Source organism: Nicotiana sylvestris, chromosome 10, assembly GCF_000393655.2.
Source record: "Nicotiana sylvestris chromosome 10, ASM39365v2, whole genome shotgun sequence".
Lineage (NCBI taxonomy): Eukaryota > Viridiplantae > Streptophyta > Magnoliopsida > Solanales > Solanaceae > Nicotiana > Nicotiana sylvestris.
Window position 1 is genome coordinate 92,420,638 of NC_091066.1, and position 16,201 is coordinate 92,436,838.

At 42.6% G+C, this 16,201-nt stretch overlaps 1 protein-coding gene across 1 annotated transcript in view; it reads right to left on the bottom strand.

The window, feature by feature from the left end:
- The window catches only part of LOC104218484 (glutathione S-transferase U9-like), a 28,503-nt gene extending 13,339 nt beyond the window's left edge, over positions 1-15,164 (bottom strand). Inside the window, exon 1 of the mRNA XM_070159303.1 lies at positions 14,952-15,164. Within this exon, the coding sequence (XP_070015404.1) occupies positions 14,952-15,159 (208 nt within the window). The 5' untranslated portion in view covers positions 15,160-15,164. The remainder of the gene's footprint in view (positions 1-14,951) is intronic.
- Between the last annotated feature and the right edge of the window lie 1,037 nt (positions 15,165-16,201).

Genomic DNA, 16,201 nt, shown 5'->3' on the forward strand with positions numbered 1-16,201 from the left:
CCCGCCTTGAGCAAAAGATCTAATAATTTACAACACAAGTGGAAAGTGGGGCACGTTGTGAGATGTTAAGAATTGTATCTTTTTATTTCGATTTAAATGTGTGTATTTCAAGACATTTTCTTACAAAGTTTTCAAATGTAATGTTTGTTCATCTTTTTATAAATGAAAATGTTAGCCTCATGGCAGAACTACGCCTGGTCTAATTCGCGCGGGGACGTGATACGTAGGCAATCCCCAGAAGATTCGACCGCTTTAATAAATAAAGAAAAGAAAAAACAAAAATAACAATAAAAGGACAAATGAGCAAGCCGGGATGACGCATGTTGTTCGAAGCAAAGCATGTAGAAACGGTTAACTGCCTAGGAGCATGGCATCCTTTATGTGTTATGATCAAATCTGTTAAACTCTAACGCTAACAAAGTTTGTTGTTGTCTGATCCAGACAAGTTAGTTGTTAAAGAACTCTGGCAACACACTCCTATCAAACCAGATCCAAAGGACCGATAGCAACAAGCATGACTACTTCAGAGAATAGTAATGAGGAAGAGAGGCCGATGAGCCAGTTGCTAAAAGAAGCGATGGAAAAGATTGAAAGGATGGGACTAGAGATGAATGCAATGCAGCTAGCCATAGCCAAAACACAAAAGAGCCCTGAAACACTGGGACACATGCCAGAATACCCTCACTCCGGCCCTTCCACAAGCCGCCCAAATCCCCTTTATCATCAAGAAAGAAGCCCTCATGATTCCCAAGCTCCACCACCCCATCAACCTCTCCCAACACCCAATATTCCCATTTTTGTGGGACCAACATCAGCCCCTTTGCAAAGAACGACCAGTGAGCCATTGTTTCAGGCTCACGATACACAATACTATCCCCCCGAGCCTACGTTTCATGCCCCCGAACCACAGGCTTACAATCCACATTTGGAAGTGCCGGCAGAGATTGAGAAGCCGGCTAAGGCCCCTGAACAGGATGAAGTATTGAGAAAGTTCAAAAGCCTGGAGCAGTCCTTCAGGAACTTGCACGGGCTGGGCAACCAAGTCAGCGTAGCATACAAAGATCTATGCCCTTTCCCAGACGTCCAACTCCCGGCTGGGTTCAAGATGCCTAAATTTGATCTATATGAAGGGCACGGTGATCCCATGGCACATTTGCGGGGATTCTGTAGCAAAATGAGAGGGGCAGGCGGCAAGGATGAGCTGCTAATAGCTTATTTCGGCCAAAGTCTGAGCGGATCTGCACTAGAATGGTATACCAGGCAGGATTCCAGTAGGTGGTATACTTGGGACGATCTGGCACAAGCTTTTGCAGGTCATTTCCAGTACAATCTCGAGATAGTCCCTGACCGTCTCACATTATTAAGAACTGGGAAGAAACCCGGGGAAAGTTTTCACGAGTTCGGGTTCCGCTGGAGAGAGCAAGTGGCCAGAGTTGATCCTCCCATGAGAGAGGAAGAGATGGTGGACTATTTCTTGCAAACATTGGATCCAACCTACTTTGGTCACTTGGTGACGACAGTCGGAAAATCCTTCAACGAGGTGGTCAAGATAGGGGTCATGATAGAAGAGGGTCTGAGGTCTGACAAAATCTTGAATTACTCGGCCCTCAAGGCCACAACCCAGGCTATTCAGAGCGGCACGGGAGGTGCGATGATAAGAAAGAAAGAAAAGGTTGCCACGATCGAGGCAGGCAGTTGGTCCAGGGCTGGCAGGCCACACTACAACCAACCCAGACCTCACAGGTCAAACTACCCATATAGCCCCCCACAAAATTTCTATCCACCTCGAGAACCACATTGTTCCGTACACCAGGCTCAAGCATACACTCAGCCTCTGGTTCGCCCGCAATGGCGCGCGCCGGCTCCCCAGAACATATATGCACCCCCACAAAACACCTATCCTCCACCGAGAGCATATAGAAACCCTTCAGGGTCAGGCTTTCGGGAAAATCCAGATGCTAGGAATGACAGGTTGCGGAAACAAAGAACTTTCACGGAGTTGGGAGAAACCTACACCGCTTTGTTCCACAAACTGAGGCAATTGGGTTTGGTTAGTCCTGTCCAGACTCGAGAACCAAATCCCCCACCTCAGAATTTGGATCGATCAATCAGTTGTGAATACTGCTCAGGGATGCTCGGACATGATACCGAGAAGTGCTGGAAATTGAGGCATGCCATACAGGATCTTATTGACACCAATAAGATCGAGGTCCAGACACCGGAGGCTCCTAACATCAACCAGAACCCACTACCAGCGCACCACGAGACTCATATGATTGAGTTGGTATACGAGGGAGGAGAGTTGAGAAAACCCTCACAAACAGTGATGATGATCCAGGCCACCCCAAAAGAAGTCTCAACCAGCGGGGGAACGAGGGTACAAGCGCAGGGAGAAGGCGTCAAGCCAGTAGTGATATTGGGAAAGAGCCCGTCCGCCATAACAAGCAAACCCAAGCCAAACAAGTTGGTAATATCAGGGATTCCGCCCACACCTGCAGTTGTGTTGAAAGGGGTATGTAGAGAACCGGTCACCATAAAGCCTGTAGTCCAGCTGCCGATGATTGATAGCAAGGCTGTGCCTTGGAAATATGAAAAGGCGGTGGTGATGTATAAAGGAAAACAGGTGGAAGAAGTTAGTTGTGAAGCGCAAGGGCTGACTCGATCGAGTCGATGTTTTGCTCCGGTGGAGCTAAGAAGAACCAACCCAGTTGCAACCAAGAAACCTGTGTCCGAAGAAGAGGCTGAGGAGTTCCTGAGGAAGATGAAAGTGCAGGACTACTCCGTGGTCGAACAGCTGAGAAAAACACCGGCCCAGATCTCGTTGCTGTCATTACTGATCCATTCTGAGGAGCATCGACGGGCTTTGATGAAGATATTGAACGAAGCTCATGTACCCAATGAGATTTCTGTAAACCACCTGGAAACCATTGCCAACAAGATTTTCGAGGTAAACAGGGTAACGTTCTCAGATGATGATCTGCCGGTGGAAGGTACGGAGCATAATAAAGCTTTATACCTAGCTGTAAAATGTGAAGACTCGGTGGTAACTCGAGTATTGGTGGATAACGGCTCAAGCGCCAATATTTGCCCACTATCCACCCTGAACCAGTTAAAAATCGACCACGGAAGGATCCACAAGAACAATATCTATGTCCGAGGTTTTGACGGAAACGGAACAGCCACTGTAGGGGATGTTGTACTTGAACTGACCATTAGTCCGGTCCTGTTTACCATGGAATTCCAGGTGCTGGATGCCACAGTATCTTATAACCTGCTGTTGGGACGACCATGGATTCATGCAGCCAAAGCGGTGCCCTCCACCCTACATCAGATGGTGAAGTTCGAGTAGGAAAGACAAGAGGTCGTATTACACGGCGAGGATACAACGTACACCACGGGCGGAGCCATTGTACCTTTCATAGAGACCGCTGATGACAAAGGTCCTTGGGTCTACCAGATTTTCGATACAGGGTAGGCCAACAAAATTTATGAAGGAGAAATCGTCCCGCACCCTAGGGTAGCTGCCGCAACAATCATGATGGTCTCAGAAATGCTAGGTAATGGATTCGTGCCGGGAAAGGGCCTAGGAGTCAAGCTTCAGGGGATTGTCCAACCTATCACCTTGCCTAAAAATCTGGAAACTTTCGGATTGGGGTTCAAACCAACCGTAGCAGATAGGAAGCAAGCGCGAAAAATGAAGAAGAGGGTTTGGTTTCTGCCTAAGCCGGTGCCACGTCTCTCAAGGTCTTTTGTCAAAGCAAATGCCAAGAGGTTGCCAGTCCCGAAGATCCTAGGACCGTTGATTGGTATGGATGGGGACCTGAATCAGAGTTTTGAGAGGCTATTCGCTGATGTCAGTATGGTAGAAGCTGGAGAAGGTTCCAGCAGAACAGAGATACAGTATGTGGGGCCTGAGGCCAAGACCAACAATTGGACAGTTACTCCTCTTCCTGTCCGAGGGAGTCTTGGTAGTAGGCTTTGATTTATGTTTTTTGTGTTTTGTTTTGTCCGGATTATTTCAGGGTGTAATCCAAATTTTACTTTTGTTTTGTAAAAGTGTGAACCCTTTTATCCCGCAAATTTAATAAAGTTCTCTCCTTTTCATTAAAAAAAAATCTTTAAAGGAAAATGAAAAGAAGGATAAAGAAAAGAAAAAAAAAACAACAAAGAAAAAAGAAGATAAAATCATAAGAAATACAAAACCGTGGGAACTACGTTTGACCTGATTCCTCAAAGAGGATACGTAGGCGCCTCACGGCTCGGTCATAGTGTGCATCATAGTGAATATAGGATGCATAATGTACATAGTGTGCATAATAGGCACAATGTGCGTAACGCACATAGCTCAACATAAGTGTAAAAATAAAATTCCCCAAGCAAGAAAACTGGGGCAGAGGTTATGTTTTAAGTTCCAACAAAGGTTTGATTCCAAAAGTTGTAGCAGATCACCCATCAAATTATTTCATTTTTTGAATAGCCTTTCTTTAACCCCACACCAAAACCAACATCGACGTCCAAAAGACCTCCCGATCAATATCCAAGAGATGCCAAGTCAGGCAAATAAGGCCGAGAATAATGCACCGATCCCCAGCAAAGAAGAGGATCGTAAGACTGGGAATGGAATTGATGGTCAAAGGAATCTCCAGAAGAGAGGGTCGTATCGACAACACCCCGATTCCTCGATAAAAAATAAAATGAGAGAGTCTTATCGGTGAAAACCCTCACAGGCACCGAAAGGCGACGTAAGATGAAGAATAAAATGAGAGAGTCTTATCGTTGAAAACCTTCACAGGCACCGAAAGGCGACGTAAGATGAGAGATATGAAATGAGAGAGTCTTATTGGTAAAAACCTTCACAGGCACCATAAGGCGCCGGGAGATGAGAGAAAAGAGAGAGTCTCATTGGTGAAAACCCCTCGAAGGGCACTATGAGGCGACAAGACAGATCAACAAAAAGCGACCACATTCGCAACGAAATGGACACTCATTTATCATCCCCAGCAAGTCAGACCATCGGGCAAATCGATTGATACGAATAGACTGGGTCGGGAATCTATGGTGCATGTCATGATCACGGGGACCAGTCATGTCCTCCAGATAAGTTCTTCTGAATTTCTTCTCCCACCAAATATTGGTTCAGAAAGATTTTCTCCTTTTTCTATCTTTTATTTCTCTTCCTAAAAATTTGTCTTGAAAAGGATTTTTTCAAAGCTTACTACCAGAGACCGAAGGGGAATTCAGTCAATGCAGGATAACACAAGCAGACTTAAAGGCCGGCCCCAGGCAATGCAATGATCGCGCCTGGCAGTTTTGGAGAAAGTAAGCTCCTAAAGGGAGTGGTTTCGGGAGTAAAAACAGACTCCCACAGCATGTGCTTAAAGAGAAAGCAGGAAAGGGGATAAATTGAAAACCATCCCCAGAAGGCTAGAAACCCCCAGCGAGCAATTTTGTCCACCAACCAATTATGGGGACATAGAGCAAGAAAAAGGGAAGAGAGGAAAAATCATCCGCCGGAAAGGCACCTCCTACCACCACGATTAAAACTAACTAAATCCTTTTGTCTGCTGCAGGAAAACAAAGGATTGATGATGGCGGCAAGACGCAACGCCAGGGAAACCACCAAAAACCGGGGCAGAAAATTTTCTGCCGATTGTCGAAAATTTTCTCGGAAGAACGGGGAAACAATTTCAAATATTTTTAAGTTCTAGGTCGCCCACCAGTATAATGCGGGAATACATTTAAGTTCTAGGTTGCCCACCAGTATAATGCGGGAATACATTTAAGTTCTAGGTTGCCCACCAGTATAATGCGGGAATACATTTAAGTTCTAGGTCGCCCACCAGTATAATGCGGGAATACATTTAAGTTCTAGGTCGCCCACCAGTATAATGCGGGAATACATTTAAGTTCTAGGTCGCCCACCAGTATAATGCGGGAATACATTTAAGTTCTAGGTCGCCCACCAGTATAATGCGGGAATACATTTAAGTTCTAGGTCGCCCACCAGTATAATGCGGGAATACATTTAAGTTCTAGGTCGCCCACCAGTATAATGCGGGATTACATATAAGTTCTAGGTCGCCCACCAGTATAATGCGGGAATACATTTAAGTTCTAGGTCGCCCACCAGTATAATGCGGGAATACATTTAAGTTCTAGGTCGCCCACCAGTATAATGCGGGATTACATATAAGTTCTAGGTCGCCCACCAGTATAATGCGGGAATACATTTAAGTTCTAGGTCGCCCACCAGTATAATGCGGGAATACATTTAAGTTCTAGGTCGCCCACCAGTATAATGCGGGAATACATTTAAGTTCTAGGCCGCCCACCAGTATAATGCGGGAATACATTTAAGTTCTAGGTCGCCCACCAGTATAATGCGGGAATACATTTAAGTTCTAGGTCGCCCACCAGTATAATGCGGGAATACATTTAAGTTCTAGGTCGCCCACCAGTATAATGCGGGAATACATTTAAGTTCTAGGTCGCCCACCAGTATAATGCGGGAATACATTTAAGTTCTAGGTCGCCCACCAGTATAATGCGGGAATACATTTAAGTTCTAGGTCGCCCACCAGTATAATGCGGGAATACATTTAAGTTCTAGGTCGCCCACCAGTAAAATGCGGGAATACTTTTCAGCTCTAGATTCTGGAATCAGTAACCCCACCTGAAGGCGGAAGGTTACAACAGAGATCCCCAAGCAGGAAACAATAAAAACCCCAGCATCAAGAAGCAGAAGGCTGCAAAGGCAAACGCGCGATTCAAAAGGAAGAAGGAACGCGTCTCAAAAGAAGCAGTTTGGGGAACGTTATAGCATGCTCAACATAACAATTTTGGTGAAGAAAGCCATACCACTGAAGAAACCATTGAAAGGCTTAAAGAAGAGGGCCATGTTCCCAGCGGATCAAGCGAAGTGATGAAAACTGACATTCAGAAAAGGCGAAGGACCAGTATCATCCCCCAAGTTCACAAAATAAAGGAATCGGAGGAAAGCGCTAGCAGACAAGAAAGCAAGGCAACAAGAACAAGTCGAGGATAGATGAGATCTCATGATCCATAGTCTAGTTTAGCTTCTTGTTTTTCATTTCAGAACAATGTAACAAGGAGATCCGCGAGCGGTAGAATCCTGCAGCAGCATGCAACAGCGCACAACAACAGCGAGCACTACAGTCACACGGTAGTCCCAGCTACCAAAATTTCCCGAACTACATGGACCTGATTCCTGTTTAGCCCAGGATATGTAGGAAACCTCTGAAGCAAAGGTTCGGTCAAATTTTTTTTCAAAAATGCTTCACACGGAGTACTCGGACGAGCAAAAATCGCTCGCTTTATCTTTGCGCGAAAACCCTTCGTGTCTTCGGGCAAAGAGGGGCAGCTGTAAGCACGTGATTTTTGCTTCACGGGCAATCGCTCCAAAAGAAAACAAAAATAGTGACAAATGATTCCGCTGTACAATTTTTCGATTTTTCGTGGCATGTGCTGTTAGTCATTTGTGGTTCGGTCCATGTTGCATTTGATCTTATCAATCAAAATACAAAGTATGTCTGTCATGGTAATCAAACCGTAATTCGGTCGTTGAAAGAAAATTCAAAATATATATGCATCGTTCGTTCTAGGTTGTGATTTAACTTGCTTAAATATTCTTGTGATAATTGTGTTAAAATGTTACATTGTTGTTTGTGTTAATTTCATTATTTTTTATTATTATTTCATTTTGGTTTTAAAATTAAAAAAAAAACAAAAGAAAGAGTGAATGAAAATCAGTTTGGGCCCAAGAAATGTAACAAAAAAAGCCCAAAACCGACACACCAGTCCAGTCCAAGTCCGGCCTGCCCAAGTACGGACCCAAACGACATCGTTTTAGGGACGGTTAATCTGAGCCATTCATCTCCATCAATCCGATGGCCCTTATTGGCCCTCATGACCCGACCCATTCCCATTTTAACCGACCCCCTACTTAACCAAACGGCACCGTATTGTTAAGCTTCCCCAATCCTGACCATCAATTGTAATCAATCCAACGGCCAGGATTGAATCACCCTCCCCATATATAAACCTAACCTAACACCCCACGCCCCCTATCCGAACCCCCCTCCACTCATCTTCCTCACCAAGCCCTGAAACCCCCCGAAACCCTAGCAGCCGCCCTAGTTTCCCCTTCACCAGAACCCGGCGGCATGAATGCCGGTGACAACCTCCTGAACACCCTAAGACCCCCTCACTCTCCTGAACATGGATCTGTTACTCCCTAGCCTCAAATCACCTCCCATCGTCTCGAATCTGGATTTGAAGATTCAAGACAAAACTCGATCTATGCCAAACCTCACCATCTTCGTACCAGACAATCCCCTGACCTCCCTTGTGACCAAACCAAGCTTGGTTTGGTCCGAATCTACCCACAACTCCTAAAAAACCAGATCTAAAAATCCAAAACTTAGAACACGAGTAGCCTTGGAATCCGGCCGGTCTTGACCGGGGTTTGAGGTCTAATAGACCTTAACCAAGGTGTTCTCATGTGAGAACACCCTGGTTAAAATTTGTTCGGCCTCAAATGGTCAAAGTTGAGTCAGATTTGGGTCAGTTTGGTTTAAACATTTTTCGGTAAGTTTTTCTTTTCCTTTTTGTTTTATTCAACTGCTAATTGAGTTGTTAGCATGCTTTGTTGTGACTGTGTGTTATTGTCTGATAATTTTCTTAATTTCTTCCATCTCTGTCAAAGACCTTTTTATTTGGTCGATTGTTTTCTGTGTATGTTCTGAATATATTCTGTGATATACATGTTCGATTAGGATAGTCGTCGCATAAATAATTCATATAGGTTTCCAGTGATTGAACAAAGTTGTCTGAAGTCATTCGGGACTCTGTACGTGTTGTTTATATGAACGATTGATTGTTATGTGTTACGATTAATATAGTCGAGTCGATGTATGTCGTCAATTAGTTTCAGTCATTAATGGTAACAACTTGATCCGTGTTGTTTATTTCTACTGTGATCGTATTTGAATCCCATTAGGAACTGAATTGTATTGCCTATTGGTTTTGTTCAAATTTGAATTAAAAGAACATCTAGGGGGTAGGTTATAATGGCAGTTCAGACTTTGAGCTTAAATGGATGCCATGTTCACTTAGTTCAGATGGTGGGCAGCATACGTATGGTCAGTTGTTTTGGATTAAAATAGTCTGACAGCACATGCTGTCAGATTATATTCCTGCTGCCCATACTTTGGTTAAATAAATAAGGGATTAGGACACTTTAACAACAAAAAAGAGAGAGGGGCTATCAGGGATTTCATGGGAGTCTTGTTATTTAAAATAAGTGAGTGGAAAAACAACAGGGAGGGGGAATTCTGAGTTGTTCAGCAGGCTGTAAAGTGCTGGGATTAGGCTATAAGAAGGGGGACCTTCCGTGAGAGGAGGGGGAATTCTTTTTTTTGGAGCCTAAAAAGAGGAGGTTCTTCTGGAAAAAAACTTAGTCTTGAGAGAGGTCTTGTGAGTTAAAGGAAACTGAAAAAATATAAGCAAATTTACAGAAACACTGTAACCAAACACTGTCTGAAAACTGCAGAAGAATTCATATTGGTCAAGCTGTCTTGGCCAAGTTCTGTTGTTTGCCCTGATTGAGCTGCTTGTGATTGTTGAACTGCTGGTGTTGCTGCATCGAATACTCTGTTATTTCTGTTGTTTCACTACTCTTTTCTGGGATTACTTGTTTGGTGCTCGACCATCTGTTGGTTTTTCTTTGTTCTGGAAACTGTTGCTGGTTGTCTGTGGACTGTGGAAAACACTTGTGGTTGTTGGTTTGTTGCTGTGTTGTTGCTGTGTATCTGATGTTGCTGTGTTTGTTTCATACTGCCCAGCTGATCATTCCTTTCTTCTTTTGTTCTCTATACCAGGTACACAACCAATACACTGTCAAATGTAATTGGAAAATTGAGCATGAATACAAAAAGAAAAGACCTGAAGTTGACTTTCATACATAGATTGTTACATTAGATATCATGTACTGTATAATAATTTTCATTCCTGTGTTGACAATAGAAGTAGCCTGTATGCCCAGTGTATATCAATATAGATTAGCTGAATGATAGTTTATATATGTATGCTGATAGGTGAAAATATTCCCAATGAAATAGGTTGTATCTTAGACTTAGTTTAACTTTGTAATATGTCCTTTAATGTAGGCCAAGCCTGAAAATCATACTCTACTAGTTAAGTTCTTCCCTTTCTGATAAACTGCTTCATATAACTGGTAAACCATGTTTTAAGACAAAGAACACGGAGACTGCAATCTCAACCTCACGAAGGTCGAGCCCAGGTCGAAACAGACCAAGCAGGCCTGCATCGAACAAACAATGGCCCAGGTCTGGTCCATCACGCATGGGCTGGATTTGGGCCCTTGACTTTTGCTCGGCCGACTGTGTACGTGGCCGTGCTTCTGATTTTGTGCAAGCACTCGGAATTCTGTATAGATAACTTGCAAGCATGTAATTAACTAGGGCTATCTACTGTTTTCAATTAGTAGAGACAAACGCAACAAGAAACGTAGTTGCTATAGGATATCCTTTTAAAATAAGGACGAGATGAGCCTCGACAAAAATAAAGAAAAACGCACAAATTGCGGGGCCCTTGTTAAATATATATGTTGAAGCATTCAGTCCCTAAGGTATGCCGTTTAACGAATTTTTACGACTTTCCCCAAAATAACAAGACGCTAGTTGCTTTAGGCGCGCCTTTAACAATTTATTTTCCTTAATTCGGGTGCACATTTATGTGACCCAAATCCAAATCTCAACCGAGTCGAGATATATCGATAACCACGGGTACATTGATGTAACGTGGTTCGAGATATGTTTTCACGACGTTGCAATTCTCGTAAAAATAATAATAATGACAAAAGCGGTTAAAAGATAAAATTTGCACATGGTTCATAATTGTATTTAAAATCAGATAGTCAAGCCAAATATAACAGTTGAGCGACCGTGCTAGAACCACGGAACTCGGGAATGCCTAACACCTTCTCCCGGGTTAATAGAATTCCTTATCCAGATTTCTGGTACGCAGACTGTAACATGGAGTCATTCTTTTCCTCGATTCGGGATTAAAATTGGTGACTTAGGACACCCTAAATCTCCCAAGTGGCGACTCTAAAATAAATAAACAAATCTCGTTTCGATTGTCCTTTAATTGGAAAAACTCCCTGCGGAAAAGGGAGGTGTGACAATTAGCATCCACAACCACGACTATCAATAACTTGATATCGTACTTTCCATAGACATGAGTTCCGTCTATGGATAATATGGGCCGGCAATGCGAAAAACTATCAATTGCTGGCTTAAACGCTTAGAACACGTAATTGAATATGTATTCTGGTGTTCCTGGACTCTGTTCAAGCTTCCATTCAACAACTGTCCCGGGGTTAAAGTGCTGCAGTGCGGCCATGTACTTTGGCAGAGATGTAAATGACTTATCCCAATTACCGTAGACAATTTCAAACGCTCGTTTGCGCCCGAGAAATGCCTTTCCTTTCGTAATGGTATGGCCATATTCATGGTGGACTGATGTAATGCACTCTTTGATTGTATACCTTATGGACGCTTCGAGATGCGGAATAAGTACAAGAGAAATCAAGTCAATATCCAAGTTGAAGTGATTCCCGTTGAATGTGTCCATTTCGCATGTGTGGGTGGGAATGTATTTACCCACTTTTCACATACCTGTCTTCTTCTTGGTCGCACGCACCATCCAATTACATGGCCAAAACCACCTGTGGCAAACAGCCCTGTATACCATCGAACTTGACTCCCGTACCTGCATCTCACGACACTCTTTTACGTTGTGCATTTTACAAGCCCTGCTTAAGCGCGCTTTATCAGGAAAAAGCATCCCCTTTGCAAGCACCGTTGGTCTAGAATCATCCCATATTGCTGTCCGGATTTCATCAAAATCCCTTGTGAGAGCTTCCACATCCGGCACGGTTGGCAAGTTATCGATGTAAGGAATCTCCCTTGAATGAAACGGTACTTCGGACTCGTACACTCTTCGCCTAAGGGGTCTCTCTTCAAATCAGGTCCTTTCTCCTCATCTTGCTCATCACCATCCTCACGATGAAAGGGTGTCTCGTCTTCTAATTCATCGGCATTGTTATCGTAATCACTGTTCTATTCCTCACTCTGTGTATCTGCCAGATCCCAATGTAATACGTCGTTTTCGCTCAATTGAGTGAGTACGGGTGGTTCAACTTGCTCGTTTTCACTGCACAACCAACAAAAATATAAGCTACTAAATTAATAAATGCTTTCTATATGGCTATATCACTTCACTTACAAGTCTTAATGTGATGAAATTCCATGATGGCTATATCTCCACATGGTGTTTATCGATCTAGAGAAAGCGTACGACAGGGTTCCTAGGGAGGTCTTATGGAGATGCTTAGAGGCTAAAGGGGTCCTGGTTGCCTACATTAGGGCAATTAAGGACATGTATGATGGAGCTAAGACTCGGGTTAGTGCAGCAGGAGGCGATTCCGATTATTTTTTGGTTATTACGGGGTTGCACCAAGGGTCTGTGTTCAGCCCTTTCCTATTTGCCCTGGTGATGGATGCTATAACGTATCATATTCAAGGGGAGGTGCCATGGTGCATGCTATTTGCTTATGACATAGTCCTAATCGACGAGACACGATGCGGCGTCCGCGAGAGGTTAGAGGTTTGGAGACATGCCCTTGAGTCCAAAGGTTTCAGGTTGAGCAGGACGAAGACGGAATACCTTGAGTGCAAATTTGAGGCAGAGCCGACGGAAGCGGGAGTGGAAGTGAGGCTTGATTCGCAAGTCATCCCTAAGAGGGGTAGTTTCAAGTACCTGGGTCGTTTATTCAGGGGACCAGGGAGATCGACGAGGATGTCACACACCGTATAGGGGTGGGGTAGATGAAATGGAGGTTAGCGACAGGAGTCCTGTGTGACAAGAAAGTGCCACCGTTACTGAAAGATAAATTTTATAGGGCAGTGGTTAGGCCTGCTATGTTGTATGGGACCGAGTGTTGGCCAGTGAAGATCTCACACATCCAGAGGATGAAAGTTGCAGAGATGAGGATGTTGAGGTGGATGTGCGGGCATACAAGGAAGGATAAGATTAGAAATGAAGATATTCGAGAGAAGGTGGGTGTGGCCCCCATGGAGGACAAGATGCGGGAAGCAAGACTCAGATGGTTCGGGCACATTCAGAGGAGGAACACTGATGCACCGGTGAGAAGGTGTGAACGACTGGCGGTGGTGGGTACGAGGAGAGGTAGAGGGAGACCTAAGAAGTATTGGGGAGAGGTGATCAGGCAGGATATGGCGCGACTTAGGGTTACTGAGGACATGGCCCTAAACAGGGAATTGTGGAGATCGAGCATTAAGGTTGTAGGTTAGGGGAAATTGTGATTTTTTTTTACAACGCACTAGAGTGAGACTAGCCAGTTAGGAATTAGTCTTAGGATGCTATTGATCAGCTACTGATGATGGGCTTTATCTGCTGTTTATTAGTATACCTTACATCTTTCTCGTATTTCCTATATCTCTTATATTGCTGTTACTTTGTTATTTTATGGTATTTATGTTATGTTATGGATTTTATGGTATTTTATGTTATTTTATTATGAGTCTATTGATAGTACTAATATAGTGTCTCTTGTTGCCTTCTTGAGCCGAGGGTCTCCTGGAAACAGCCTCTCTGCCCCTCGGGGCAGAGGTAAGGTCTACGTACATATTACCCTCCCCAGACCCCACTTGTGGGATTACACTGGGTTGTTGTTGTTGTTGTTGTTGTTGACGTTTTCAATTAGGTGATGACTACCGGATGGGCCACTTGTAAAATTCATATCCGGCCGGTACCCCCTATTAAATATATGGGCGTTAATACAAATTCAATACGCCCAAAATATACATAATTAACACAAATTAAATTTGAAGTTTACCACTCGTCTTGTGAATTATGGAAAGTAGGGTATAAATTATTTTCTCGCTGCTCATTCGCCGGCGGTGATAAGTTTAAATCAAGGAAAACTCTTTCATCCGGAACCTGTCCGGCAAAAACTGCTCCAAAATAACCACCCGATGACTTGGGGTTATCTTTACTACGCACAACCTCGTTTTTTGGAACGTCTTCGACCTTTACGTACATCTCCAACATTGTGATTACAAGAAATTCCCGGCATTCGTCCGGAGTCCTCAGAAAATCACTCAAAGTTTCATCATCGTCGATGTTAAACTCCGAGTAAAAAGCAACCCCCTGCGGAGTGATGTAATACAGATATCTTCCGGTTACTTTAAGTATCACTGAACGTTTCCTCACACTAATTTTTTTGCATAACAACGATATCAATTTATCGTACTCCATTGTAAGTGGCAATTTAACATGATACTGAGCAGGTAAACTGTAGCCCACGAAGTTATTCTCCATCACAACCTCACCCCCAATAAAATGAAACTCTTATTCTACGCTCTTCAGACATAATAAAAAAATGTTGGAGAATTTAACAACAATAAACGTTTCAACAAGAATTTAAATTTTTTTTGAATGAATTTCTATACAATCCTAACCTCTTAATATAGGGAATGGCTAGCTAGAATTTTTTATATATATATATAGCGCCCAAAAAGTTGGCACTATACGCTTTTGAATCATGGAAGCCAGGAATTATTGGTGGGGCCAGGAAAAAGGAGCATAACGCCAAAATACCAGGCGCTATATATAAAAATTTATATATAGCGCCAGGTATTTTGGCGCTATACCTGGGCGTGTCAGCTTTTTCAGTATAGTGCCACAATACTTGGCGCTATACATTAACGAACAGCTAACGTTAATGTATAGCGCCAAGTATTGTGGCACTATATATAAAATTATCACTTTTTTATCACCTATTTATGTATTTTAAGTCCAAAAGAACCACAATTGGGTTCTGGACCCCTCTAAAATAGGTTTATCATTGTGGACAAGCACAAGGACCTTCTTGAGAACAGGATTGTACTTGAGGAGGTGGGGACTCTTGTTGCTCAAATCTTCTTCAACATACTCATAAGCTATGCCTTTGATTTTGAGAGCCAGTTCTACTCTCTTAACAAAAAGGCTAGCCCATGTTCCATGTAGAATTACGTTGTTTTCCTCAGCCATTTTTCTTAATATTGTTATTGATTCAGCTGTTAATATTTTGCTTGTTAGTTGCTCCTTTATGTAGAGTCCCAACTCCCAAGTAAACCTTATGTTAAGACTTTTCTTGCATTAGCAGATATTGAACGTTGGGGTTTTCACACTCTCCACCCCAATTTATGTCGAAGAATTTTTTTATCGTAATTTTATTATGTGCCTTTTAAATATTTTAAATTGTTAAATAATAGTACTATAATTTATAGTACTTGTTATATAGAAATTTTTTTTAAAAAACAAATAATAATAAAAATTTTATATCCGTATTTATAATATAAATTAAGAAGTTTGATTCCCAAAATTCGAATAACATCACGTAAATTTGGACACGGAATATTACAAAAGTAAAGTTTAGTAATCTTTAGGATTCAAAGTCAAAAATTACTAGTAGGTGGCACATTGTGTACGCCATTTCTTGGGGCTCAAGAGTCAAGATCCCTTTACTTTTGCGCTCACCAAAGCCATTACAGTCAAGAAAGTTACAATAATAATTTAAAATGGAGTAGGGTCGGAATCAACATCAACGGAATAATAAATTACTCCTACTCACTACTTATTTAGGCGTCGCTTTCTTGGAGATTAAATTAGGATTTAGGGTGTGTTTGGTATAACGGTGTTTATCTTGAAAATGATAATTACAATTAGATTTAATTTTGTGGTTCTAAAAATACATGATCTATTTTTATGCGAGTTGTTAGGCAATAAATGCTAAGTGTGAGACTAGAAATAAGATAAGAACTTGAAAATAATATGTTTAAGCAAACCGAGCAGCTGAGAATCGGAGCCTCGAGCCTGACTATAGGGGGCCTCGAGGTCGAGCTCGATGTTGTGTTATGGATGGACGATGAAGGACTAACAGTATTGAGAGCTCTGATGAAGGGTCTTTATGGTCAATAATGAGCAATGAATGAAGAACAATAAATAGAACACAATGAATATAAACAAATAAATTAAGTAATTAAACCAAGAGAATATGTTTTAGTTAGAGAGTAGAGAATGTTCTTGTATT